The sequence below is a fragment of the Saccopteryx leptura genome, chromosome 1 (assembly GCF_036850995.1).
Source record: "Saccopteryx leptura isolate mSacLep1 chromosome 1, mSacLep1_pri_phased_curated, whole genome shotgun sequence".
Taxonomy (NCBI): domain Eukaryota; kingdom Metazoa; phylum Chordata; class Mammalia; order Chiroptera; family Emballonuridae; genus Saccopteryx; species Saccopteryx leptura.
Genome location: NC_089503.1, coordinates 228,456,847 through 228,482,377, shown reverse-complemented (window position 1 = coordinate 228,482,377; position 25,531 = coordinate 228,456,847). Strand labels below are relative to the sequence as shown.

Below are 25,531 nucleotides of genomic sequence, written 5' to 3'. Positions count from 1 at the left end.
GACTCTCCCCAAAGCCCATAAGGGAGAAGTAGGAAAAATGCTGAAAAATATTGCCAACATTCCTGTAGCAAGACCACAAAACTAAACTCCACTGAAACTCATGTATTCAGAAAAGATATATTACTTTGTTCTCATTCACAAGATTCCACTTGAGCTCCTCAAGCTAACCAAATATACACTGTCATTGAAGTCATATTTTAATCCAGTAATTCAGTCAGTCTCTATTATCTATCAGAGTTTTTTTTTTTTTTTTTTTTTTTTAAATAAATTTTTATTAATGGTAATGGGATGACATTAATAAATCAGGGTACATATATTCAAAGAAAACATGTCCAGGTTATCTTGTCATTAAACTATGTTGCATACCCCTCGCCCAAAGTCAGATTGTCCTTCGCCACCCTCCATCTAGTTCTCTGTGCCCCTCCCCCCCCCCCCCAACCCTCCCCCTGTCCCCCCTCCCCCCACCCCTGGTAACCACCACACTCTTGTCCATGTCTCTTAGTCTCATTTTTATGTTCCACCAATGTATGGAATCATGTAGTTCTTGTTTTTTTCTGATTTACTTATTTCACTCCTTATAATGTTATCAAGATCCCACCATTTTGCTGTAAATGATCTGATGTCATCGTTTCTTATGGCTGAGTAGTATTCCATAGTGTATATGTGCCACATCTTCTTTATCCAGTCTTCTATTGAAGGGCTTTTTGGTTGTTTCCATGTCTTGGCCACTGTGAACAGTGCTGCAATGAACATGGGGCTACATGTGTCTTCACGTATCAATGTTTCTGAGGTTTTGGGGTATATACCCAGTAGAGGGATTGCTGGGTCATAAGGTAGTTCTATTTGCAGTTTTTTGAGGAACCACCATACTTTCCTCCATAATGGTTGTACTACTTTACAGTCCCACCAACAGTGAATGAGAGTTCCTTTTTCTCCACAGCCTCTCCAACATTTGCTATTACCCGTCTTGTTGATCATAGCTAATCTAACAGGGGTGAGGTGGTATCTCATTGTAGTTTTGATTTGCATTTCCCTAATAACTAATGAAGCTGAGCATTTTTTCATATATCTGTTGGCCATTTGTATCTCTTCCTGGGAGAAGTGTCTATTCATGTCTTCTTCCCATTTTTTTATTGGATTGTTTGTTTGTTTGTTGTTGAGTTTTATGAGTTCTTTGTAAATTTTGGAAATTAGGCCCTTATCTGAGCTGTTGTTTGAAAATATCATTTCCCATTTAGTTGGCTGTCTGTTTATTTTGATATCAGTTTCTCTTGCTGAGCAAAAACTTTTTATTCTGATGTAGTCCCATTCATTTATCTTTGCCTTCACTTCTCTTGCCATTGGAGTCAAGTTCATAAAATGTTCTTTAAAACCCAGGTCCATGAGTTTAGTACCTATGTCTTCTTCTATGTACTTTATTGTTTCAGGTCTTATATTTAGGTCTTTGATCCATTTTGAATTAATTTTAGTACACGGGGACAGGCTGTAGTCGAGTTTCATTCTTTTGCATGTGGCTTTCCAGTTTTCCCAACACCATTTGTTGAAGAGGCTTTCTTTTCTCCATTGTGTGTTGTTGGCCCCTTTATCAAAGATTATTTGACCATATATATGTGGTTTTATTTCTGGGCTTTCTATTCTGTTCCATTGGTCTGAGTGTCTATTTTTCTGCCAATACCATGCAGTTTTGATTATTGTGGCCCTATAATATAGTTTAAAGTCAGGTATTGTAATGCCCCCAGCTTCATTCTTTTTCCTTAGGATTGTTTTGGCTATTCGGGGTTTTTTATAGTTCCATATAAATCTGATGATTTTTTGTTCCATTTCTTTAAAAAATCTCCTAGGGATTTTGATGGGAATTGCATTAAATTTGTATATTGCTTTGGGTAATATGGCCATTTTGATTATATTTATTCTTCCTATCCAAGAACAAGGAATATTTTTCCATCTCATTGTATCTTTTTCGATTTCCCTTAACAATGCTTTGTAATTTTCATTATATAGGTCCTTTACATTTTTTGTTATGTTTATTCCTAGGTATTTTATTTTTTTTGTTGCAATCGTGAAGGGGATTATTTTTTTGAGTTCGTTTTCTAATATTTCACTGTTGGCATAGAGAAAGGCTATGGACTTCTGTATGTTAATATTGTATCCTGCGACCTTACTGTATTGGTTTATTGTTTCTAATAATCTTTTTGTGGAGTCCTTCGGGTTTTCGATGTATAGGATCATATCATCAGCAAAAAGTGATACCTTTACTTCTTCTTTTCCAATATGGATGCCTTTTATTTCTTTGTCTTGTCTGATTGCTCTTGCCAGAACTTCTAGCACCACGTTAAATAAGAGTGGAGAGAGTGGACAACCCTGTCTTGTTCCTGATTTAAGGTAGAAAGTCCTCAGTTTTTTGCCGTTTAAAATGATGTTGGCTGATGGTTTATCATATATGGCCTTTATCATGTTGAGATATTTTCCTTCTATACCCATTTTGTTGAGAGTCTTAAACATAAAATTGTGTTGTATTTTATCAAAAGCCTTTTCTGCATCTATTGATAAGATCATGTGGTTTTTGTTCTTTGTTTTGTTGATATGGTGTATTACGTTAACCGTTTTGCGTATGTTGAACCATCCTTGAGATTCTGGGATGAATCCCACTTGATCATGATGTATTATTTTTTTAATATGTTGTTGTATTCGGTTTGCCAGTATTTTGTTTAGAATTTTAGCATCTGTATTCATTAGAGATATTGGTCTGTAGTTTTCTTTCTTTGTGCCATCCTTGTCAGGTTTTGGTATGAGGGTTATGTTGGCCTCATAAAATGTGTTTGGAAGTATTGCTTCTTCTTCAATTTTTTGGAAGACTTTGAGTAGAATAGGAACCAAGTCTTCTTTGAATGTTTGATAGAATTCACTAGTATAACCGTCTGGGCCTGGACTTTTATTTTTGGGGAGGTTTTTAATAGTTTTTTCTATTTCCTCCCTGCTGATTGGTCTGTTTAGGCTTTCTGCTTCTTCATGACTCAGTCTAAGAAGGTTGTATTGTTCTAGGAATTTATCCATTTCTTCTAGATTGTTGTATTTGGTGGCATATAATTTTTCATAGTATTCTACAATAATTCTTTGTATATCTGTGATGTCTGTGGTGATCTCTCCTCTTTCATTTTGGATTTTATTTATTTGAGTCCTGTGCCTTTTTTCTTTGGTGAGTCTTGCTAAGGGTTTGTCAATTTTGTTGATCTTTTCAAAGAACCAGCTCCTTGTTTTATTGATTTTTTCTATAGTTTTTCTGTTCTCTATTTCATTTATTTCTGCTCTGATTTTTATTATCTCCTTTCTTCGGCTGGTTTTGGGTTGTCTTTGTTCTTCTTTTTCTAGTTCCTTAAGGTGTGAAGTTAAGTGGTTTATTTCGGCTCTCTCTTGTTTGTTCATATAGGCCTGAAGTGATATGAACTTTCCTCTTATTACTGCTTTTGCTGCATCCCAGAGATTCTGATATGTCGTATTTTCATTTTCATTTGTCTGTATGTATCTTTTGATCTCTGCGCTTATTTCTTCTTTGACCCATTCATTTTTTAGAAGTATGTTGTTTAGTTTCCACATTTTTGTGGGTTTTTCCCCCTCTTTTTTACAGTTGAATTCTAGTTTCAAGGCTTTATGATCAGAAAATATGCTTGGTACAATTTCAATTTTTCTAAATTTGCTGATATTGTCTTTGTGGCCCAACATATGGTCAATTCTTGAGAATGTTCCATGTACACTAGAGAAAAATGTATACTCTGTCGCTTTGGGATGAAGTGTCCTGTAGATGTCTATCATATCCAGGTGTTCTAGTATTTCGTTCAAGGCCACTATATCTTTATTGATTCTCTGTTTGGATGACCGATCTAGAGCCGTCAGCGGAGTATTGAGGTCTCCAAGTATGATTGTATTTTTGTTAGTTTTTGTTTTAAGGTCAATAAGTAGCTGTCTTATATATTTTGGTGCTCCTTGGTTTGGTGCATATATATTAAGGATTGTTATGTCTTCTTGATTCAGTGTCCCCTTAATCATTATGAAGTGACCATTTTTGTCTTTGAGTACTTTTTCTGTCTTGTAGTCAGCATTATCAGATATGAGTATTGCTACACCTGCTTTTTTTTGGGTGTTGTTTGCTTGGAGTATTGTTTTCCAGCCTTTCACTTTGAATTTGTATTTATCCTTGTTGCTTAGATGTGTTTCTTGTAGGCAGCATATAGTTGGATTTTCTTTTTTAATCCATTCTGCTACTCTGTGTCTTTTTATTGGTAAGTTTAATCCATTTACATTTAGTGTAATTATTGACACTTGTGGGTTCCCTACTGCCATTTTATAAATTGCTTTCTGTTAGTTTTGTATCTAGTTTGATTCTTCTCTTTTGTTTTTCTATCATTTGTTTCTGTTTGTTTGTGTTCCATACTTCTTTCCTCTGTTGCTACCTTTTTTAAGTCATGTGTTTTTGTGGTGGTTTTTTCTAGGGTGGTTACCATTAAGTAATGAAAAGGGTACCTACCATATTCATTGTAGTACCCTATCTTATAAGTATTTCTGCACTTCATCGTCCTTTGCTACTGTTAATCTCCATTCTCTCCCCCCTTTTTTTTCCTTTGTTGTCACAGTTTAAGTTTGGTTTTATTGTGTTCTTGGTGGAGCTGTTACTTGTGGTGTTGTTTTCTTTTGTTCTTTGAATCTGGTTGGAAAACCCCCTTTAGTATTTCCTGGAGTGGGGGCTTTCTCGTGATAAATTCTCTCATCTTTTCTGTATTTGTGAATGTTTTTATATCTCCTTCATACTTGAAGGATAGCTTTGATGGGTATAGTATTCTTGGCTGAAAGTTCCTCTCTTTCAGGGCTCTAAATATTGGGGTCCACTCTCTTCTAGCTTGTAGAGTTTCTGCTGAGAAATCTGATGATAATCTAATAGGCCTTCCTTTATATGTTGTACTCTTCTTTTCCCTGGCTGCCTTGAGAATTTTTTCTTTGTCATTGGTTTGTGTCATCTTTATTATGATGTGCCTTGGAGTGGGTTTGTTGGGGTTAAGAAAACTCGGTGTTCTGTTTGCTTCTTGAATTTGAGGCTTTAGTTCTTTCCACAGGCTTGGGAAGTTCTCGTCTATTATTTGTTTGAGTATATTCTCCATTCCATTTTCTTTCTCTTCTCCCTCTGATATACCTATTATTCTTATGTTATTCTTTCTGATGGAGTCAGATAATTCCTGTAGGGCTTTCTCGTTTTTTATTATTTTTGAGTCTCTTTCTTCTTCTCTCTGTTGTGCCTCAAGTTGTTTGTCTTCTATTTCACTAATCCTATCTTCAATCTGGGTTGTTCTGCTAGCTAAGCTTGTTACCTCGTTTTTCAGCTCGTGAATTGAGTTTTTCATTTCTGTTTGATTTGTTTTTATAGTTTCAATTTCCTTGGTAATATATTCTTTGTGTTCATTGAGTTGTTTTCTGATCTCCCTATATTGCCTTTCCGTGTTTTCTTGTATATCTCTGAGTATTTTTAAGATTTCTATTTTAAATTCTCTGTCATTTAGCTCCAAGGCTTCCAATATGTTAAGTCTTTTCTCCATAGATTTTTCTACATCTATTTGTGTTACCTCTCTTTCTTTTGTATCCATAATATTCGATTTCCTCTTTCTTATTGGCATCTGAGGGTGGTCTTGTTAATAGCACTAATTAGAATTAATAAAGAGTAAAAAGTAAAAAACAAAAAAACAAAAAAACAAAAAAAACAAAAACAAAAACAAAAAAAAAACCCAAAAAACAAAGGGTAAAACACCCCACAAAAAAAGCAGTAATAATTTATTATTTCCCCCTTTTTTTTTTCTTTGTTCTCCTTCCCTCCTCTCCCCTCCTCAGGGAAATATCGTGCCTATAATGGAGGGCCTGGTTTGCGGTGTAGAGTTCAAGGGGGCAAAAAATAAAAAAAATAAAAAATAAATAAAAAAAAAAAAAAGAAGAAAATCTTAGACAAGCATAAGTTGATCTGCCTGCGGGTGACGGTCAACCAAGAGATATAATGAGAGGGACAAGAGGGAACCAGAAAAAAGGACAAAAAAAGGAATAATCAAGAAGAAAAAATAAAAATAATAAGTAAAAATACGTTGTATTAAGTGGAGCAAAGACCAAATACAATGGAGACCTTGGGTTGGGAGGACCCAAAATGCCACAAAAACAAACCAACCAGAAAAAAACAAAAACAAAACCGAAAAAGAAAAACAAAGCCAAAAAAAACCTTGAGTCCCAAATTAACTAATTTGTTCGTGATTGAGGATTAAATGGGAGGAAAGTAAAACGAGAAAAGAAAAAACGAATAGAAAGGAAAAAATAAGAAAAAGAGAAAAACGAAGGAAGAAATAAAAAAGGAAGAGAAAAAAACAAAATAAGGCAAAAAAAAACAAAAGAGGAGAGAGTGAGAATTAAGTGTCCTGGAGTATAACCCCAAAGGAGGGTGAGGATGAAGAAGAGAAATAAAATGTAACACTTATGGGTAGTGTAGTTCAAGAAAAGGGAAGCATAAGATGGGCAGAGAATAGAAGGACTGAGGTGGAGGAAATAAAGGCAATAAGATAGAAGGAGCAAACAACAACAACAACAAAAAAAAAAAAAAAAAAAAAAAAAAACAAACAGTGGAACAAGCTGCAAAGTCTGTGGATTTTTCCTGATTTTGAGATGTCAACCTCTTCCTCCTTCTCCTCTCTCCCTCTTCCCGGTCGGCGACTCTGCACCCCAGGCCCTGCCCCTGCGCCACACCCAGGCAGGGACTTGCAATTGATGGGGTTCTACGGCAATGTCACACAATTGGCTTTAGTCTTGCTGGTAGTCAAGGCCTGCCGGCGTCTGCAGGGTCTACCGACGAGAGAGTTCGCCTTCGTGGATTCTCTCTCCCAGTCCCCCCTTCCCGAACCAGCAGCCTGGCGATCCAGCCACAAGGCTGCCACTGCTTCTGTCTGGGGAGTAAGAGGCTCAACGAGCTGGGAAATCCCCACTCTATCCCCACTCAGTGCAAGGCTCTGGGAAGGGCTCTGACAGTCAGGGCCTCCAGTGTAATCAGGCGGGGGTGGGAGTCAATTGTTGTCAAGGTGATTGTTCAGCGCCTAGCATTCCGTTGGACCTCTCAACCCAGGCTTTCCACACTTTGTAGCCTGTTTTGGCCGGTAAGAAGAGGCACTAGCCTCTGTTTGCGACTACTGTGCTATAGATCTTATTATCTGCCAAGTCCTTCTTGTTAGCGTTTATCCCTGAATATGGAGGCTCTATCAATCAGAAGTTGCCCCCGCCCCTTTAGCGAGAGGCACCAAAAAATATCAAGCCTCTTGTCTTGGGTCGGTGAACTGAGAGAGATCTTATCAATTAGAACCGAGGGTGCGCAGATTTCACGGGTTAAGTTAATTTTAGTAATTGGGTCGCAGCTGTGCTCCCGAAGGTATTTCAGGCTGCCTGCGCGCGCCCCTCCCCCAACGCTTGATTGTTAGCTTGAATGGCTGGGTGAGGTGCCCCGCCCGCGGAGAGAATCTCCCAAGTAGGGAATACCGCCCTGGGGCCTCTCCCGCTCCCAGTGCGCGGGCCGCTGGGAACGTTAGCGGTGCTCGGTCTGCAATGCTCGGTCTGCAACCAGACCGGGAGCACGCCAGCAGCTGCTCACCGCTCGTTCTGCAACCGACCCGGGCTGGCGGCGGCGGCAGCGGCGGTGGCGGCGGCGGCGGCGGCGGCTTCCGAGTGCGGGATGACTTACCCCAGGCGCACTTTCTCGCGGCTTGAGTGAACGTCCCTGGGGTAGCTTCCTCCACACCCTCGTCTTTCAGATTCGAGTGATAACAGTCCTATTGCTTTCAGTTTGCTCCGAAGATAAATTTTCCTTTTTCTAGTTGATAAATTTGTTGTGATTTTGGGGAGATCTGTCGGACGCGCTGCTCACGGCGCCATTTCCGTGACGTCACTCCATCTATCAGAGTTTAATGTAAAAAACAGAGCCCATATTACCTATATCAAACAGAAATTAGTTACATTTTCATAAGGGCTGGAAAGTTGAGAATCAGCAAGGCCTCATTGGTGCCATTAAATCCAAGAGCATGCCACCATAGCTGCAATCCAGAATCTGAGACAGCACTCATCCTCTGCCCCTCCCACCAACACCACTGCCTCTTGACACACACAATGCTGGCAACACCTGAACTTCCCTGCTGGGCTACAACTGCATCTTACACAATGTCTTTTTTTCCAACCCCTGAGGGATAAACTATACTTTAGAGCTACAAAAAAAAGCCTTATTAGTTATAACCTACTATGTTTAGTGATATATCAAATACTTACATAAAGGAAAAGGACTTCTTTTTCTCTTCTCCCAACCAAAACACATGTGCATACACCCCAAATCCTGTTTATACAGATATGAAAGTCGTAAGCTTTTTAGTCTTTGCTCTACAGGTGCACACCAGGGAAGGGGGAGTTGAATGGAAGCTGAGTGAGTGAATCTCTAGTACCCACCACAGGTCTGTTCCAGCAGTACAATCAGCTGTATATACAACTGTCGTGTCTCTCATCATCTATCCTTTTGATGAGTCCATATCCACATGCATTTGCCTCTCGACAACTCATATAGTTTTCCTTCATTTTAAATTTAACTGTCATGACCATGTATCCAGGTTAATAATCTCCAACATCAGTTTTTATATTGAAGAAGATAGAGGGATTATAATTAATATGCCAAGAACAGTGTTATGTGTTATGTTTTAATACATTAAAAGTGCTGTTTGTTAAACTATAGTCCAAACAATAGTTGCCAAACACTACTTTCACCTAGAGTGCCTGTGAAGAGTGGAGTCTAGGAGACCCATCTCAGACATATGAAATCAGTATCTGTAGAAGGGGGCCCCAGAAACTCTCTTTGTAACAAGCTCCCAGATAATGTTTATCTCACTAAGTTTGAGAATCATTCATTTATTTTAAAGTGAAAACCTGTTTTCCCCAACACACCAGAATTTTTGTTTTCTTGAACTTTTCTACTCTCTGACTTTATTTTAGAAGACACCAGTGGATGGCCTGTGCAATTTGAGAAACATGTTTTCAATTACAACAGAACGACTTTCCCGTATCTCTTTGAGTTAGAAACACCGAAATGCAGTGAGTACTCAAAGGGGTTGAGTCTCTGTTTCTATGAGTTTATAAGAGAACACTGTGTCTTTAAAAATTGAATCCAACATTTAAAAAAAGTTAGTTATAGTTTTCCTGTTGCAAGCTCTATTAGACATACAGTCTTAGTGTGAGAATTTTATTTAAAAATGACTCAGGGATCTTAAGTGTAAACGTAATAAATCATGTTAGGTATTATTGTAAACAAAATTACTGTCCATGAAGGTTTCCATTTTATATGTCTCCTTTTTACAGTCACTATAAACTCTGATACAAAGAAAATTGTGAAATTGAAGAGCATACAAAATGTATGGATTTTGAAAGATCTTCTGAGGGATAAACTATACTTTAGAGCTACCAAAAAAAGCCTTATTAGTTATAACCTACTATGTTTAGTGATATATCAAATACTTACATAAACACTGGAGGGGTGTCGGAGGGTATAACCCTAACCATTAAGTCTATAACACTTTAGATTGGGAATATCTATGTAAATAATTCCTTTTAAATAAATTTAGTCTGTTCTAATAAATTGTGCAAATGTAAATTTGTGCTTTGGAATTATCATTTTGATCCTAGCTTTTCAAAACTTTAGTTTAAAAGCAGGGGTTGGGGAGAGGGGTGGAGTCCTTTATTTGTTTTTGTTATGTTCTATCACAAATTGTAAATTATAGATTTTGTTTTAGTTTTTAATATTTTTAGTACTCAAATAAGATTAATAAAAACTACTAATAATCCCAAGTTTAAGGGGCTGTACATTGTTCCTATAAGTCTCACAGGTTACTCCGCAATCTGTCTCAGCCTCACTTTTCCCAGAGTATGAAGACCAAATTACTTGATCATTGAAAAGCTAAAAGCTTTGGGGAAAGAAAAAAGTTAACAGGTATAATTTAACTGCTAACATGATGAAAACAATTAATGGATTAAGCCACATTATCTCAAAGCATAGTTTTTATTTTCTTTTTATTATATATACTTTTCATTAAAAAAGTTTTTTTATGAGTTTAGTTGAGCCAAACTCATGACAATTGACAGCAGCAAAATCTCAACAGATTGAGGAAATGCTCCAGATATATAATACTTTTCATTCCTTAAATTCTAATTAAATCTTTTTATATCTCACCTATTTTCAAAAGGATTTTAGACAGTTCATATTAAAAATATGGCTACTAACAGCCTGACCAGGCGGTGGCGCAGTGGATAGAGCATCGGACTGGGATGCGGAGGACCCAGGTTCAAGACCCCGAGGTCGCCAGCTTGAGCGCGGGCTCATCTGGTTTGAGCAAAAAGCTCACCAGCTTGGACCCAAGGTCGCTGGCTTGAGCAAGGGGTCACTCAGTCTGCTGAAGGCCTGCGGTCAAGGCACATATGAGAAAGCAGTCGATGAACAACTAAGGTGTCGCAATGAAAAACTGATAATTGATGCTTCTTATCTCTCTCCATTCCTGTCTGTCTGTTCCTATCTATCCCTCTATCTGACTTTCTCTCTGTCCCTGTAAAATAAATAAATAAATAAATAAATTTTTTAAAATTAAAAAGTATGACTACTAACAGACTTATAACATTTAACAACAAAAAAGGCAAAAATTCAGTGGTGAATAGGAAAGGGAATAAAAATGAAAAGTAAGGAAATCTTCACTGAGAAAAAGTTCGGTAGCTGCATTCAAGGCTTAGTTCTTAATTTTATAGGTTTTAGGTCAAAGATGGGGAAATATTGGGAAGAGTATAAAGAGGGACAAATATAAGATGACTGAGGGTGATCTGACTTTGGGTGATGGGTATACAACATAATCAACTGTCCAAATGATGTGGAGATGTTTGCCCAAAATCTGTGTACTTTTGATGATCAATGTCACCCTGTTAACTTTAATTTTCTAAATTAAAAAAAAAATAGGAAAAATGGGCTGTGTAACTTTCATAGTCTAGATTATAAAGTAAAAACAAATGGGAGGAAAACAGATTAAGTCAGCAAGAGAAATAAATTTTTGCCTAATTCTGAACTCTGAGAGAAATTTGTCACAAGTATAATTACACAACAGGAATTGAGCTATGCAATAAATGATGTATCAAAAATACAGTTTTATATCATACTTAGTAAATAACAAATATATAATTTTTAATTAGTTTTTTAGAGACAATTACAATTCAAGGAGAGGTGGTAAAAATTAAATATCTTTCTGAAACTTAAAAGCAACATAAAAATGGGATAGCAAGTGTAGTGTAAAATCTGGGAGTGGTACTTGAATGAAGGTTCCTATTGTGCCACTTTATCTGAATGAGATTATTATAAGGATGTATTAGAAATTAATCTGAGAATGGATTGTAATCTTTTGTAGCTGAAGAAATGAATGTGAGAAATTCCCATTTATAGTCACCTCTCAAGAACAGTATCACAGAAAGTATACCTACCATTAACTAATATATTCATAAAGTTTAAATTTGAGGGATTTGGAAAGTACAGAGATTTGGAAAGAATTCTTTATTAGAAAGAATTATTCATAATTTCACTACTCAGAAGCTACCAGTATTAATGAGCAGATGCATAAGTCATTCTTTTTTATTTTAACATAGTTGATATTTCCTGTGCAAACCATTATTATCATATTTTCAATTAGCATTTCAGCATAACCTAAAAGCAACACATGCTTATATTCCTATAAGTATATAATAGGTTGTTATTATAAACCTTTTTAAAATATACTATAACATATGGTTTGGGGGGTTTTTTTTGTATTTTTCTGAAGCTAGAAACGGGGAGAGACAGTCAGACAGATCCCGCATGTGCCCGACCGGGATCCACCCGGCACACCCACCAGGGGGCGACGCTCTGCCCACCAGGGGGCGATGCTCTGCCCACCAGGGGGCGATGCTCTGCCCCTCCGGGGCGTCGCTCTGTCGCGACCAGAGCCACTCTAGCGCCTGGGGCAGAGGCCAAGGAGCCATCCCCAGCGCCCAGGCCATCTTTGCTCCAATGGAGCCCTGGCTGCGGGAGGGGAAGAGAGAGACAGAGAGGAAGGAGAGGGGGAGGGGTGGAGAAGCAAATGGGCACTTCTCCTGTGTGCCCTGGCCGGGAATTGAACCCGGGACTCCTGCACGCCAGGCCGACGCTCTACCACTGAGCCAACCGGCCAGGGCCTATAACATGTTTTTAAGTGGCATAATTTGCTTAATCATTCTTTTGTTGTTAGATATTTAGGTGTTGTTTTTTATTTTTTCCCATTGTAGGTATCCCTGTAATCAGTGTGTATGGATTTTTTTAACTCAGTATTAAAATAGAAAAAAAACACTTTGGAATAAATGCTAATTTCACTGCCCTTCTTACTCTCCCTCCCAGCACCTTTATCTTCCTGCCAAACCCTCACTGCCCCACAACATACACACCCTCAGGTTAGGATAGCTTTTACTTCGAGACAGAATCCGTTTTCAGAGGCCCATAACCTAAACGCTTACTACCATGATAAAACTACCATGATAAAAGTTCTTGACAGAGACACTGTTTACAAGAAAACACAAAACCTAAGTTACTAACTTGATCTCTCACAATCTTGTAAAGGTGTCTGTCTATAGTTATTTGGGAAGAGAGGAAGAATACCTGTCACCCTATATCTGAGCAAAGGAAAACCATTGCTGTCTCAAAGGCTGTGGCCAATTGTGCCGTGAGCAGTCATCCACCAGCGTCATCACAGGAAACTCTACTTTGCCAGTAAGGCACATGTCTACGCGCTGGAAGCTTTATTGTAAAAGTCTCCCATCCAAGTACTAACCAGGCCCGACACTTTATTGTAAAAGTCAAACCTGGAAACCTGCAAGCAGGAAATTCTCATAGAAAGTCTTGTTCATCCTATGATCTTTTAAAATGTTAGCTATTATAATTTTTAAAGTTAAATTTCTATAATTTTATAGAAAACACTGTATTTCTGGCATCTTCAAGGGAGTTGGTTGACTTAGCTATATATGCTCCTATCCTAATATGGCAACAGTTAGGAGACGCTGTTCCACGGGGACATCTGGTCACTTTCCACACCTGCTTTGCCTGCTCTCTGTAGACATTTGAGTCTGTAATCTCTGCTATACAGTTCAGGGCTTCAAAGTAAATGTAATGAGGAAGCACTCCCCATGCTCTCAATAGTTGTCAACTCCCCACAGAGGCAGGAATCAGACTTGATTTATTATGCCTAATAATAATCCAATTTTACTGTTTAGCTTTATGAACACATTATTGCTAGTCTGTCATAGACATTAGAAGTATTGGGTCACATTTTTCAGGTTATCACTCTAGCCCCACGTGAAGTCCAGAGGCCTAGATCCCATTCTCCCTCTTTCTAACACCAACTAATGAAAATAGAATAGCTTTGTATAAAAATATGTTCGCTCCTGTAAATGATGTTTTAGACATTCTTCCATCCCTGCAAAAGCCAAAAGGTTGGTTAAAAATCCTTTGGAAAAAAAAAATCCTTTGAGAAACTCCTGAATTTTTCAGAATAAAAGAATCTACCAATACTATAGCTCAGTATTTACTTCTTCCCTTTCCTGACAGTTAAAAATGATTTAGTTCTCCATTAAAGTAATGATTATGCCATCAGTAAATACTTTATTCTTAAGCAGCAGCTTTAATGTGGACAGTAAGACCCGTCACACACTGTCATATCACCCTCAGACATAGTTTCTCTCCCAAGGTAAGAGCAGATGACTTCATGCATTTGCAAAAAAAAAAAAAAAAAAAAAAAAGGAAGAAAGAAATGGAGGCTTGCAGTCTGCTATTTAAATTTGCAAATGTTCATACCTTAATGTTCTAATACCATTTTAATGTTAAATTAAAAGCAAACTTTGGAACCTTAATTTAAAGTACTGCCCACATTGCTCCGGTAAGATATGCTATAATTTTGTACTAAATAATTTTCGTGTCTTTCTTTTCACTACCTTCCTTCTCCTGGTCCCTCGCTGTCCTCTCGCCTCACTGCGTCCTCTTGATCAGGGCTCAGTTCGGTGCCCACGGAATGTGTTTGTCGAGGTTTGGAGTTTAACTGCGATGAGACTGAATTGCGAGCTGTCCCATCAGTTTCTTCAAATGTGGTTTCAATGTAAGTAGAGAAGAAGGGCTTCACCTTGACAGCCATAATATCACCTGTAAAACTATCGGAATCAAGGCCTTGTCGTTGTTAATAATGCATTTTTCTTTAAAAATAATGTCTTTGCTCCACGGTCGATTATGATTATTGATATTTATTTTGCATTTATTAAATGCTACCCCCAGTCTAAATTATTCCACCTACTAACTTTAGTCCCTCCTAACAATAATATGAAGTAGTGTCACCATATCTCATCTAAACAAATGCTATCAATTGTATGTGTTACTAAAAAAAAAGCTGCCAATTAAACTATTATATAGAGCTTTCTTATTTTATTGAGTTTTTACTTGATGTATTGAAAGAACTCTTTTAGACTTTACTGAACATAAATTTTAATATATTCTTATGTATAAATTAAAAAAGGAAACAAGTAAAATAATTGAATATAAAATATTCCCAGAACTTCACATTTAAAATCTAATTTTTCTGTATCCCATTTGACTCAGAGATCTTGATGAATTTTTTTTCTAAGTAACTCATACTTACATATGTAAAAAAGTAAATCCTCATAATAAGTGGTTTGTCACTATAGTACTAATTTAAACAAACTTCAGCAACACAAATAACACATATTTGGCTGAAGCTTTCAAAGAAATCTGTGATAAAATAGATATTTTAATCCAATATGTTTGCTGAGGTTTTTTTTGTTTTGTTTTGTTTTGTTTTGTTTTATCCAATGTTTTAGTAACTTATGGCTCTGACTTTTGGGTTTATGAGGACAAAATAGGAGTAATTGTTAAATTTATAAATGTTGGCACGTCCTGCCTTTTTCAGCCCACACCACATTAACACAGCAACTCGTATGCTAGGCCCAAATAAGAGATGAGGAATAGCTGTGAGGTCAGTGGTACCATCAAATTAAAAGGATCTGGGGAATTTACCTAATTAATAGTCACCTAAGGAGTTTACCCAAATTGATAATGAACTGAGAACACCAGGCAGGTTAAACCACAACATTCCCACCAAAACTAAGGATAGCATTCTATCCTAGCCTCAATTCACCAAAGCTCTTTTTAATAGTTATTAGTCTTATGGGAAAGAAAAATAATAATCCCCTTCCACCAAAGTCTGAGGTCCTACAGAGAGTTCCCATGATTTAAATTCTGACTGCAGTGGCTGGATTATATGTATGATGATTTTACTCTATGTTGTTTTTTATTTTTATTTTTTAAGACTTTATTTATTCATTTTAGAGAGCAGAGAGAGAGAGAGAGAAGGGGGAGGAGCAGGAAGCATCAACTCTTATATGTGCCTTGATCAGGCAAGCCCAGGGCTTCGAACTGGCGACCTCAGCGTTACCAGGTCGATGCTTTATCCACTGTGCCATCGCAGGTCAGGTGATTTTACTCTATTTTCAAAGAAAAATATTATTATTCCCATGGCTTATATCAGATTACTAGAAAATTCCTACCACAGAATACCTTGATGTTACCAATCTCATTTTTTATTTTTTCACAAATAAAATTTGATTTCATTCTTAAACAATTCAGTTAACCTTTGTAAAAGAAGAACATAAGAAGAGAGCTGGTGGTATGGAAGAAGATAAGGCAATGACTAACTAGAAAGTACATGTCCCACCTAAAGGCATTCTTATTAACTCAATGAATAAAAAGCTTTTCTGGCTCAGTACACACATACATATGTGCATATATTCATTCATTCATACATACATACATACATACATAACGTACATAAAGGGATGTGTGCAGACCTGAAAACCACCAGTTTTCAACTCTTGGTATAGGAACCAAACTGGGATCATGAATGACATGGTGAAGGAGGGGTCCAAAATGACTGCAGGAACGGGGAGACTGCTGATAGTAAGTGGGGAAAATTAAGACTCCAATTTTAAATGCTGCTTTCAATTTGAGGTTAACAGGTCACTCAGTGGAGATTTCCAACAGGAATTTGGAAATGTGAGAATGAAGCCTAGGAGTTGATAGCTGTACCACTTTATTTTATTTTGTGCTGTTTTTTTTTAAGCGTTTTCTTGCACTTTGGGTTGAGCAGCTTGATTCAGGTTGTCCATTTCTACTTTTCTCTGGAGAACATCAACTCAGCATCACATCTCGTCCCAGTGTTTGTTCAGTTCCACAGAGAAAAGGAACTCTAGGCTTTAGAGCAAATATATTAGAAGAGTAAATATCAAATTTTATTACTGAGCTCATTTCATATTTTCAGTTGGAACTATCATAGAAATGGACTTAATCTTAAATAAGTATTAAAGAAGCCAATAATCCAAGTAATACTTATTAAAGATGGGATTTTTTTTGAAGATGTTTCACATAAATGCTAATGTGCAAAAGAGACAAACAGAGAAATATGGTTATTTATGCATTGTTCCAACTTGCTGAACATTAACTTTGAAAGCTAACTTGAAGGTCCTGGAATTTAATCATTAAAACTATATAATCCAACAAGAGCTTTCTTTATAAAATGAGAGCTGACTTTGACAATAATAATAAAAACAGTATTTGTTATCTTTCACTCACACACTTCACTTTGTGAAGAGTCTAACTTGGAATATTAAATTTTAAAATACAAGAATCTATTAAAAAGTATTTTGGTTTGTTCTGTTCAGTGTGAATAATAATACCTACTCCTTCCATTTCAATGGGCACTACGCCAACACAGAGAATGTTATTTGTGAAAATATTTGCCACCCTTTAGAAAAAAGGAGCCTATAAATCCTAGGCACAATGAATAAAACCCAAAATTTCTGAGAAATTATTTAAGAGACCTTTACTGATCCCTCCTTCCTCTAGAGTAGCCTTCCTACTCAGGTGCAATTAACGTCCTCCTCTTGGGTTCCCTCATAGGACCTCAATCTTGTCTCTTCTAAGTACAGCAAGCATTCTTCTTATAATATCGTGATTGGGGTCCTAATCTTCTATACCAGAAAAAAAGGAAATGCCATAAACTCCATGGAGACCTAAAATTTGGTTTTTCAATATATCCTCTAAAGTGTCTAACAAAGTATAAATATAATAAGATCTAAACACAGTTGTCAACATCCAGATAATTTATCAATGAGCATATATCTACCCCATCATCCTATAGAATGTTAGTAATAATAATAATATCCTATTATGAGAGCTAATCTAGTCCAAATCCATTCTTCCACAATTAAAGAAAGAGACCAACATGGAATGATTATGTGTGATTCGTGCAAGGGATCCTCGCTGCAATGTTTGAGGGTTTTTTGCTTGTTTATATTGTTACTACTACATTACATTGCTTTTCTTAAAAAAAAAATATGTCCTTTTCAATGAAACCACAATGAAGTGAACCTAGTCTGTGTAAAGCTGCTTTTCAAATTGTGAAACAAGGGGAAATATTATATATAATTTATTAGAAATTAAAATTGACCCTATTGAATAAAGATGGTTCATTTGTATGTACCCATTTGGCAGTTTCCTTCATAATGAATTTTATTTATTTTTTAATTGAATTTTATTGGGGAGACACCGGTTAACACAATTAGCCAGGTGTCAGGTGCCCAGTTCTACAGCATCTCTGTATTGTGTGTTCACCCCCCCAAGTCAAGTCTGTGTCTGTCACCATTTATCCCCCCATCCCCTCCTCCACTTCCCCCAGCCCAGCCATCACCACACTTCATAACTAATTTTAGAAGGAAGTAAAGGTAGTGGAATTTGAACAATGAAATATTGAAGGATATATAGTTATGTAAGTTCTTGAATGTGTTTTAAAGAGAAGCACTATTTTTATTGTCACCCAAAAACTGAGATGTGTTTTCATGTTTGTTAGCTAAATATAGAAAAGGAGGACATAACTAAAAATTGTTTTCACAGTTTTATTATTTTTTAATTTTTGTGTCAGAATTATAGTGCTATAACCTAATTACATCTATTTATTATTATTATTATTTTAGTGAGAGGAGGGAAGGCAGAAAGACTCCTACACATGCCCTGACTGGGATCCACCTGGCAAACCCACTAGGGGGCGATGATCTGCCCATCTGGGCCGGTTGCTCCTTTGCTCAGCAATGGAGCCATTTTTTAGCGTCTGAGGTAAAGGCCACAGAGTAATCCTCAGCACCCGAGGCCAACTCCCTTGAACCGAGTCTGCCATGGCTGTGGGAGGGGAAGAGAGAAAAAGACAGAGAAAAAGAGAGAGAAGGAGAGGGGGGAGAGTAGAGAAGCAGATGGTCACTTCTCCTGTGTGTCCTGACTAGGAATCGAACCCTGCACATCCATACACCGGGCCAATGCTCTACCACTGAGCCAACCAGCCAGGGCCAAGAACATCTTTAATATAAAATTGACAGTTAGACCTAGTTTAAATGATACTATGAATATGATGAGCACAACATCATGAAATAAAATGTTTCCTGAAAACTGCTGCTAATGTAAATAAAGTTTATAATTATCCATATTGTTGTAGTTTAAAAACAAAAAAAACTTCAAGTAAAAATCAAAATTTACCTTCATTTCAGGTCACTTCAGAGGAACTTAATAAGAAAACTTCCTCCTAATGGTTTCGAGAAGTACCATGATCTTCGGAGTCTGTAAGAAAAAGTTTAATTCTTGGAATTAAAACTAATTAACATTTTCTGGCATGTCTGTTTCTTCCCACTTCTGTGGACACCAACACTGTACTGCTTACATCTGAGCCTTCTTTGGGGACTTATTTAGCTGTTATCTAGAGACTACCAGGTAACATTTTTTTTTTTAGTAATAGTTCCAGAGGCCATTCTAGAAAAATGGTAGATACCTGTCTCCAAAGAAACTAGACAATGTGTGCTGTAAATCCTCCTGCCACACTCTGCCAAAACGAGGACCACCAGGTTTTACTCCCTGCACTGTTTTACAGTGGACCACCTCAACACACACCTCAAAGAAAGATGTGAAGACATCTTACCAGATCTGCAGTCAAGATTAGAAAGTGAAAAGCTTTCCCCCCTAGGTTTGTGAACTCAGTCTCCACTGAACACAGCAAGTCGTTGCGGTTTGAAACCACTGAGCATGTTGTTTTGGGGACTTAATTCCATTTTCACATCTGCCTTGCAGGTTGAGTTTTATTTTGGCCTCAAGTAGTATCTGACATGCTAGCTTCTCTTTAGTTTAGGTGGACTTTGGGGTGAGGTATGGACTCTCAAAATCCATAATGGCCCAGGTGATGTTAACCTGTTATTTGGGTCAACATGTAACTAAATCATATGGTCACATACGTAAACTGTTAAGTTTAAATATTTTGTGCCTGAGCCATAATATCTAGAACTCATCACAGAATTTCTAGTTTCATTTTTATACCTGTATTGGTTTTAGTTTGGGTTTTACACTAGAAAAACTTAGAACATAGGTATATATCTATACATTTTTCTTTAAAATAACAGGTAGTAGTAATAAAGCAGAATCAGAAGAAGCAAAATTAATCCACTTCAGTGGATTATGTTCTTAAAAACCAGTGGAAATGTTCTTAAAAACCAGATAATCAACAAAAAGTTTATTTTATATCTGAAAATAAAAATTCCAACAAAAATGACTTTTTAGAACTTTATTCTGGGTATTTATCAATCAACAAAAAAGAGCTTTTCAAAATTATGCCTGGTGCAAAAACTTCTAGATGACACTTCCTTATGCTATCTTCTGATTTCTGTAATATGGAGAATTTTTCTGATCTGTAGCACCACCTTATGTTCACATGTTTAAAAGAAGTTAGGACTTCAAGTTAAAATATCAAAATTTAGGTTTCTGTATCACAATAGTGTAGGCTTTTTAAACAATGAACACTCAATTAATTTGTGAACAGCCAATTTGTTCCAAATAATATAAGATCAAAATAGCCTAATTTTTAAAAAATTCTAATTGGTTAGTAGATGTGTAGCTTGGCTCATCCTCCACAAAGTATAGTCTATTGCTGGCTCATTACAATAGTTAGAAACCAATAATAAATAACATATTAAAGTTTTTCTATGTATTAGTAAGAAAGATACATTACCTACTGTGTGATTGGGCCACAACATGTCCTGTGAAATTGCTAACTGCCTAATAAATTTAATAATAACATTTTACAATCAAAGTTAGGTTTTCTTGCTTGTTGGACAAATAGGGAATCTCGTTTAGTCAAAATTTTTAATTAACTGATTGTTCATTCATATCAGTTTCTCCCTTATTGTTCCTAAAATGTATACTGTAGATCTACACACACTCAGAATACCATACAGGAAAATGGCAACCGGCACTCAGAGTAAGAATATACTTGGAGCCCTTACTTGCTCACCCCCCACCACCCAGGGCCATAGAAGTGCAAAGCCTCACTGGCTGAATATGATACAATTGCTTGTGCCCTGGTACCTGTTTGCTTTGCCCTCCAGTTGACTCACGGCCCAACTTCCAGTGTGACTTCAGTTAATTAACTGTGTAAGCCTATATGCTCGTCTTGATATTCCTATCTAATTTGTATTCTCTTAGTCCTGACTCTGTTCATTTTCATTTTTCTCTTTGTCATGTATACTCTTAAGTTTCCTCAGATGTTTTGGGGGGGTAAGACTTTGGGTGTCAAATTAATAAAATTAAAAGTTGACTTACTTGGCAGATTTGTGATTAACATGGAATATATTTGGGGGTCTTAAAAATATCACATGCTTGTACTTTTGCCAGCACTGTGTCAAACAACAAGTTTAAAAAATTATAGCAGGAAATGCTATAAAGTATGACTTCTGTTTTATTAGTGAGTGCCTTACTGTGCATTAAAGTTTCATTCATGAAAAATTCAAATATTAAATTTGAACTACTACCTGTTTAGCTTTATAACTAGTATTTCTTTAAAAAAATAAAAATAAACCCTGACCTGTGATGGCACAGTGGATAAAGCATCGACCTGGGATGCTGAGGTCGCTGGTTCAAAAACCTGGGCTTGCCTGCTCAAGGCACATTCAGGAAACAACTACTATGAATTGATGTTTTCTGTTCTTTCCTCTCCTTTTCTACCTCCCTTCTCTCTTTCTCTCTTTCTCTCTCTCTCTACAAACTCAATAAGTAAATCTTAAAAAAAAAAAAAAGCTAGCCTATTTATGCACAAATATAATAGCAAAACACGGTTGTATGATATCCGGCTTCACTAATTATTTAGGTATGTTTAACTATTTTTTAACAAAGTTCACCCAACCACTGAACTCTTTTCATGTTGCAAAACTTAAAGGCTGTTCCATTATATTTGCCTTTTAATGATCATTTTTACAGGTTCCTGCAAAACAATAGGATTAGATACATATCCATCTATTCTTTCAGAGGACTGTACAATCTTACTAAACTGTAAGTACTAATTAATTTGCCCATTCCGCAGTGGTCTGCCAGCCTGCCCCATTCCACCCTCTACCAGCCCTCCTGCCACAGCAATGCCTAGGAGGCGGGCAAAGAGCAGAGGGGCACCTAGTACTAGGGCTAAGAGCATGGGGTCCTGGGTCACACAGGTTTTCTCGTCCTGCCTTCTCACTCAGGTGTGTGAACTTAGCAGTTACTTTCCTTTCTAAGCATTAATTTCCTGTACTGTAAAATACAGATTACAGCAGTACCTACCTTAGGTTGTTGTGAGAAACAAATGAGAAAATTCATGGGAAGAATGGGGCACACTGTGCCTGGCACATAATAATAGTGATTATTGCATACTACATTAGTCATGGCGACTAATTATTAGGAATAATGACTGGGTGAACTTAATCAAAATGAGAAAGCTTGAAGATAATTAAAATTTATGAAAGAGAAAACCCAAAGACTTCCCCGTTATTCTTTTTCTACTAATTCTACTTTTATAAATATATAAAACACTGTAAGGTTTAAAGAGTAAAGCTTTTTTAAAATTGTGGTAAATATACTAACATCAAATTTACCATTTTAATGATGTTAAGTGTGCGGTTCAGTGGCATTAAGTACATTCATGTTGTTATGCAATGATCAGCACCATCCATCTCTAGAACTTCCTCATCTTCTTCAACTAAAACCCCAAATCTATTCAATAATAACTCACCATTCCTTCTCCCCCGAAGCCTGACAACCACCATTCTACTTTCTGTCTCTGTGAATTTAACTACCCTAGGTAGCCCGTATAGGTGGAACCATAATTATTTGTCCTTTTGTGTCAGGCTTATTTTGCATAGCACAATGTCTTCAAGGTTCATCCAAGTTGCAGCATGTGTCAGAATTTTCTTCCTTTCATTGTATGTGTAGACCACATTTTGTTTATCCATCATCCTTCAATAGACATTTAGGTTGTTTCTACCTTTTGTCTATTGTGAATAATGCTGCTGTGAATATAGATATACAAATATCTGTTTTAGTTCTTGTTTTCAATTTTTTTGGATATATACCCAAAAATGGAATTGCTGGATCATAAGGTAATTCTATATTTGATTTTTTGAGGAACTTCCATACTGTTTTCCACTGCACCTTCACCATTTGACATTCTTGCCAGCAAAGAATATAGATTTCAATTCCTCCAAATCTTCATTAGCTTATTATTTTCTGTGGTATTGTTGATGTTTGGGTTGTTTTTTAATAACCACTATCCTAATGGACGTGAACTGGTATCTCATGGTTGAGACAAAAGCTTTTTGAAATAGGCTTTCTCAAAGTTCCATTTCATTGAGTCTTACCAAGCAGCTGAAACTAAGATTCTCAAAGAAGTTATGGAATGGAAATATAACCAAAAGAAATGACATGAATAAACCACTCCCTGTATTTCAATTTCTGCCCCCTTGCTTTCTGTCCTAACCCAAGAAACTCTTTCCAGTCAGATACCTAACTTACCATATCAGAGTTTGGGATTGAAGGCCACCTAATCATTTTACAAGGAAAATGAAAGAAGCTGTGGTAGACTCAGAGCCTTAACAGTAATCACATTAACCTTGTTCTCTTCCCTTCTACCCCATCCCTGTTCTTTTGTGTCTTAGCAAACTAGCCAAAGTCGATATTAGACTAATTCTCATTAAGTTCCTCACTATCTTTCTCTCCAACCCTTCTATGACTGTTCAAAACTTACTAAACATCATCTTCTTGGTTGAGTGTAGCTGGATGTAGAATGTGATACAGACCTGGGGAGTAAATGGAAGTGTCTGCTATCTCTCCATGGTTGTTTTTTATAGAACTGGAATATTGTTTGATACTAAAGATTTCACAGACTTCTAGTTTTTCATAGTTAATCATTAGATACCTGCTCTTCCTTCATCCAGAAATATTCATCAGCCCTTAAAGTGTGCATGTCCTTCAGCCAGACCCTGTGCGGGGCATAGAAAGTTAAGTCACACTAGCTTCCTCCCAGCAGCTCTTCCACCAGTGTTTCTGGTAGAGCCTGCACTGCCACTGGGGAGAGGCATGCCTCTCGCTCTCCAGAAGCTTATATTATACTCTTGGGTAGAACATATACCCGACAATAGAGAATGATAAAAGAGGTTAATGAATTAAGTCCTAAGCCTGTGTCTTTCAGACCAAATCTGCTATTATGATTCAGTGAAAGAGGGACCATTTTGGGTCCAGAGCAGTGAAGAACGGCTCAGTTGAACACAGAGCATGGATGGGTCAAATCTTTACCACAGGGTTTCCATTGGCTTTAAAGGGAGCCCCCTATGGTATTCAGGGGAAGTGTGGAAGCTATTCTTGACCTCTTCTTTGTGCCCACTTGAGGCTCCATGTTTGCAAAGGAGGGAAGGAAGTAGTTCTAATATGAGACGTCATCCCTTACTACCCCTAAGCAAAGGTCAAACTTGGTAGGGGGAGGGGAGATTCCTTTAGGAGAAATGTTACAGGATGTCAAATTAAGATCTGTCAGAGTGGAGAAAAAAAAGAAAGAAATCAGTGTGGTCCATATATCAGTGGAAGTAAAATTTGAACTAATACTTGTATATGAATCATAGGCAGAGAGGAGAAAGAAGAGCAAAAACACTGAGTGGGAGGCATGAGCTGAAAGCTCATTAAATACGCACTGAGTTCTGAGTATGACTGGCCAGTGCTGATGACATGCATCATCTCAAATATTACAACCTAAAGGAAGAGGAAGTAATATTTCCATTTTAGAGTTGGAGAAATGGAGACTTTCAGAAGTTAATTGCTTGCTTAAGGTCATATTATACATAAGGGACAAAGCTAGGAATCAAACTGTCTGGCAGCAGATTCAGAGCAGTGAATTGCTGCACCAAAGAGACTGAGCTAGATGAAGAGGAACCCAAAGGAAGAGATCAACATAGAAGAGAGGGGTTTACTCTGCAATAGAGTAAGAAGTTGGGTAGGGAAGAAGGGGTCAAACTCCTTAGCATGCAGCCCTGGCCAGTTGGCTCAGTGGTAGAGCATCGGCCTGGCGTGAGGGAGTCCCGGGTTCGATTCCCGGCCAGGACACACAGGAGAAGCACCCATCTGCTTCTCCACCCCTCCCCCTCTCCTTCCTCTCTGTCTCTCTCTTCCCCTCCCGCAGCCGAGGCTCCACTGGAGCAAAGTTTGCCCGGGTGCTGAGGATGGCTCTGTGGCCTCTGCCTCAGGTGCTGGAATGGCTCTGATTGTGGCAGAGTGACGCCCCAAGATGAGCAGAGCATCGCCCCCTGGTGGGCGTGCTGGGTGGATCCCGGTCGGGCACATGCGGGAGTCTGTCTGACTGCCTCCCCGTTTCCAACTTCAGGAAAAAAACAAAAACAAAAAAACAACTCCTTAGCATGCAATGTCCTGTTATCCAGAACCCAAGCTCCTGCCTGCCTCCCAGGTTCATCTCTTGTGTCTCCTCACAACCCCAAAATGAAGCCACACTGAATTACCTGGTGATCCCTTAACTCACCCTCTACCTCTCGTATTTGCATAAGTGATCTCCTCTCCCCAGAATAATCCCTACCCATTCTTTGCATTGTGAATGACATGTCTTCATCCAAGATTCTTCTCAATTGTGCCTCCTTTAGTGAAGCCTTACTGTTTGCTCACTCCTTCATGCTCTGCAGTCCTCATCCCAGCAAAGCCAGGTGCTTCCTCCTCTGCAGTGTCCGAGCAGCCATACATTGTACCCTTCTCTCTTTTCCCAGTGTTGCTGTAACCTGTTCGCACGCTGTCTTCCCTCTAGACTCAAAGCCCCTCAAAGACATGAGTGGTGGTACATCTAACCTAATGCCATAAAGTACGTGCTCAAAACAATTTGAAGAATAAATGGATAATTGAATACGTGACTGATTGGTTTATTGATTGATTACGAGAGAATTAAAAACTAGACGTAAAAATCTAAATGATGAAGAACTTTTAGAGATTCAAAGGCTGGGAAATGGCATG

General features: G+C 37.6%; 1 protein-coding gene across 1 annotated transcript in view; it reads left to right on the top strand.

The window, feature by feature from the left end:
* Positions 1–25,531, top strand: part of RXFP1 (relaxin family peptide receptor 1) — a 113,404-nt gene that overhangs the window by 57,547 nt on the left and 30,326 nt on the right. Inside the window, exons 3-6 of the mRNA XM_066360180.1 lie at positions 9,037–9,135; positions 14,120–14,225; positions 18,730–18,801; positions 21,479–21,550. Of these exons, the coding sequence (XP_066216277.1) occupies positions 9,037–9,135; positions 14,120–14,225; positions 18,730–18,801; positions 21,479–21,550 (349 nt within the window). The remainder of the gene's footprint in view (positions 1–9,036; positions 9,136–14,119; positions 14,226–18,729; positions 18,802–21,478; positions 21,551–25,531) is intronic.